The sequence below is a fragment of the Salmo trutta genome, chromosome 8 (genome assembly GCF_901001165.1).
Source record: "Salmo trutta chromosome 8, fSalTru1.1, whole genome shotgun sequence".
Lineage (NCBI taxonomy): Eukaryota > Metazoa > Chordata > Actinopteri > Salmoniformes > Salmonidae > Salmo > Salmo trutta.
The window spans coordinates 17,433,992-17,437,004 of NC_042964.1; the positions used below are offsets into that span (position 1 = coordinate 17,433,992).

Consider the following 3,013-nt stretch of genomic DNA (forward strand, 5'->3'; position numbering starts at 1 on the left):
AAAAATACATTTTAAAAAATCAAGCCAATATTGATTGCCTTGATCCAGTAACTCTGAATTGCTTTATAATCTCTTAAATGTAATTCTCGGGAAGCTCAAACTATGGTAAGCCAGAGGACACACTTCTAAGATTGCAGTCAGCCAATAAACTCTCTCGTTTCAGCGTTCCCTCCTACTGCATGAAAGGTACATGTAAAGTGCCATCATATATAGGGTGCATGTAAAGTGCCCCACTGTCAGACCCACACACTATACAGTGCAGAAGGGACTAATGTTACAATGATGAATAGAGAAGTATTTATGTTTTACATCAACTTGGGTAAGTGTAAGACATTTTCATTTTGTTCCTTTTTTAATCACTTATAGGATGTAGTTTGAATATGATAAGTGAAGTAGGATGTTCTATCTGTAAAGGGTAGAAATGGTTTATCCACGTTTTTGTTTTTGATCCATTTTGTTTGTTTGCTTTGACAGTTTGTGCTTTTACCAAACCAAACATAATCCAACAAACCCCTGTGATGGTTACTGAGCTGGGAGGAACTGTGACTCTCACTTGTCTTTGTTCAGATGAGTCAGTGACCAGGTTTATTTGGTTCAAGCAGAGTTTTGGACAGGAACCCCTCCACATGACTTCATCTCTTTATTTTGGCCAAGATAGTTATTATTCCAACAACTTTAATAAGGACTTTACTGAGACTAAGCGTTTGGGTGTGAGGAGAGGAGACTACAGCTGTAACTTGACCATATCCAAGACAGAGCCAGGGGACTCAGCTACATACTATTGTTCCACTACAGACATCTATGAGCTCACATTTGGAGAGGGAACTGTTTTAATTGTCAAAGGTAACTAAACATTTGCTTATTCAATTTCAAAATGTGTGGCCCTTTATGTTGGTATGTTTGTACAACTGCTTCATCAAATGCTAGTGATGAATACATGGCTTTTCATGTTTTTCACCCACTTAGTTTTACTTTAGTTACTCACTCTCTTCAGGTTCAGAGTCCAACAGCATGTCTGTGCTCCAGCAGCCTGTGTCTGAGTCCGTCCAGCCAGGAGACTCTGTGACTCTGAACTGTACAACACACACTGAGACCTGTGCAGGAGAACACAGTGTCTATTGGTTCAGACATGGCTCAGGAGAATCCTGTCCAGGAATCATTTACACCCATGGAAACAGGAGTGATCAGTGTGAGAAGAGCCCTGAGGCTGGGTCTCCTACACAGAGCTGTGTCTTCAACCTCCCCAAGAGGAACCTCAGCCTCTCTGATGCTGGGACTTACTACTGTGCTGTGGCCTCATGTGGGGAGATACTGTTTGGGAACGGGACCAAGCTGGACATTGAGGGTATATGATACAGCTTATATTTTTGTTTATATCTACTGTATAGTCTACTGTGTAGAACATACACTTACTTGCTATTCTGGTTTCTTCTATTACTGTTTGAATTTCAACAGACCATAGAACAGATCCTCTTGTCTTGGTGTCCTGCCTGGGTGTAGCATTAGGTGTCACGTTCACCTTGATCATTGTCCTGGTTTGCATCATGTACAAGATGAACAACACAACATGTGTGCAGTGCAGAGGTAAGTTACTATCCTTTGCTACATTGATGTCACCATTTGTTGTTGTTTCAGCAGTGGAAGAAGTAGAAGTATCCTAATCTTTTGTGTCATTCTTTTTAGGACTCGTCTCTCAGACCAGAGGTCCTGCAGTTACCCAGTCAGATGCAGGGGTAAGCAGAAATAATTGTATTTTGTTTGAAGTCTATTGTGAAGCCTGTCTTTAACCAACTTCACTATTGTGGGTAAAAAAAAACTACATTTAAAATAATTGAATGTCAACAATGCTATTTTGTGCTTCACAGGACCAGGATGGAAACAGTCTCCATTACGTAGCTCTGAATCTGAGCAACAAGAAGAACAGGTCTAGAAGACAGAGAGGTCACATGGAGACAGTGGTGTACGCTGGAATCAGACAGTAGAACTGGATGAATGAACCAATGATCCTTTTATACTAGATACCTCTTTAATAACTAGTTCTAGCTTCCTTAACTATCTATGAATGCATAAGCAGTCAAATGTGATGAAAACAGTGGTCATAGCTTTTTTGTTATTCAAAGTTGAAATAATAGAATGCATTGCTTCTCTGACAAAATTTGTTTTTTTAAAAATAATAATAATAATAATAACAATAATAATAATAATAATAATTAGGGGGGTGCTTATATTTGTCTTGGTAGACAAGTGTGTAATGGAACTGTTATTTTTTTACTAACCCCAACTCCCCCTGAGACACCCACAGGGAGTGGGTTCACAGCCAGGGTCACCATTGTACAGCACCCCTAGAGCAATTATGGTTAAGTGCCTTGCTCAAGGGCACAGCGACCGATTGTTATTATTTTTATTGTATTTGTTGTGCCTATTTAAGCAACAGTAAACTAGTTGATTGTGTAAAGAAAAATAAAGTGTTTCCAACTGTTTGAATTTGAATCAGGTGAACTCAATGCATACTATGATGATATGGCGCGTTGTACAGACGGATGCTCTTAACTGTCTCAGACATTATGGTCTGTTTACAAAGCTTTGTGGTGAAGGTGGAGGTGTTGCAGTAACTTTCCACTGATGGAAACTAACCTCTTATAGACATTTAACACAGGAAGACTGACCTGCACCCACAATACTCTCTACTTTGTCCCTTAGGGCCCTGTATTGTTCACACCCCTTGGTGTGAAACAGACCCTTAGTGCTACACAAACGTTTAGGTCAAAATCTAGCAGTTCCATATCATGCTCGGGTAAATTATTTAGGCCGCTTGCAACAGAACTACTCATAGTGAAAGTTGCACAACAGCCACCACCACAGAATGAGGACAGGCTATAGTTAGGCCTCATTCTGTTGTAATGTTATTTTTTTGTTTTTTTTGTTAAGACAGACCTATTGATTACAGGCCTACTGATTACAGGCCTACTGATTTCATGCCAGACACGCACTCACATACACAGCAACCTATTTA

General features: G+C 39.8%; 1 protein-coding gene across 1 annotated transcript; it reads left to right on the forward strand.

Annotated features, from left to right (window-relative positions):
* Positions 1-347: 347 nt before the first annotated feature.
* LOC115198330 (immunoglobulin alpha-2 heavy chain-like) lies at positions 348-2,145 on the forward strand. The gene is made up of 5 exons (XM_029760222.1): positions 348-843; positions 995-1,345; positions 1,456-1,584; positions 1,684-1,733; positions 1,866-2,145. The coding sequence occupies exons 1-5, from the start codon at positions 519-521 to the stop codon at positions 1,980-1,982; spliced, it is 972 nt and encodes a 323-aa protein (XP_029616082.1). The 5' UTR covers positions 348-518; the 3' UTR covers positions 1,983-2,145.
* The last annotated feature ends 868 nt before the right edge of the window (positions 2,146-3,013 follow it).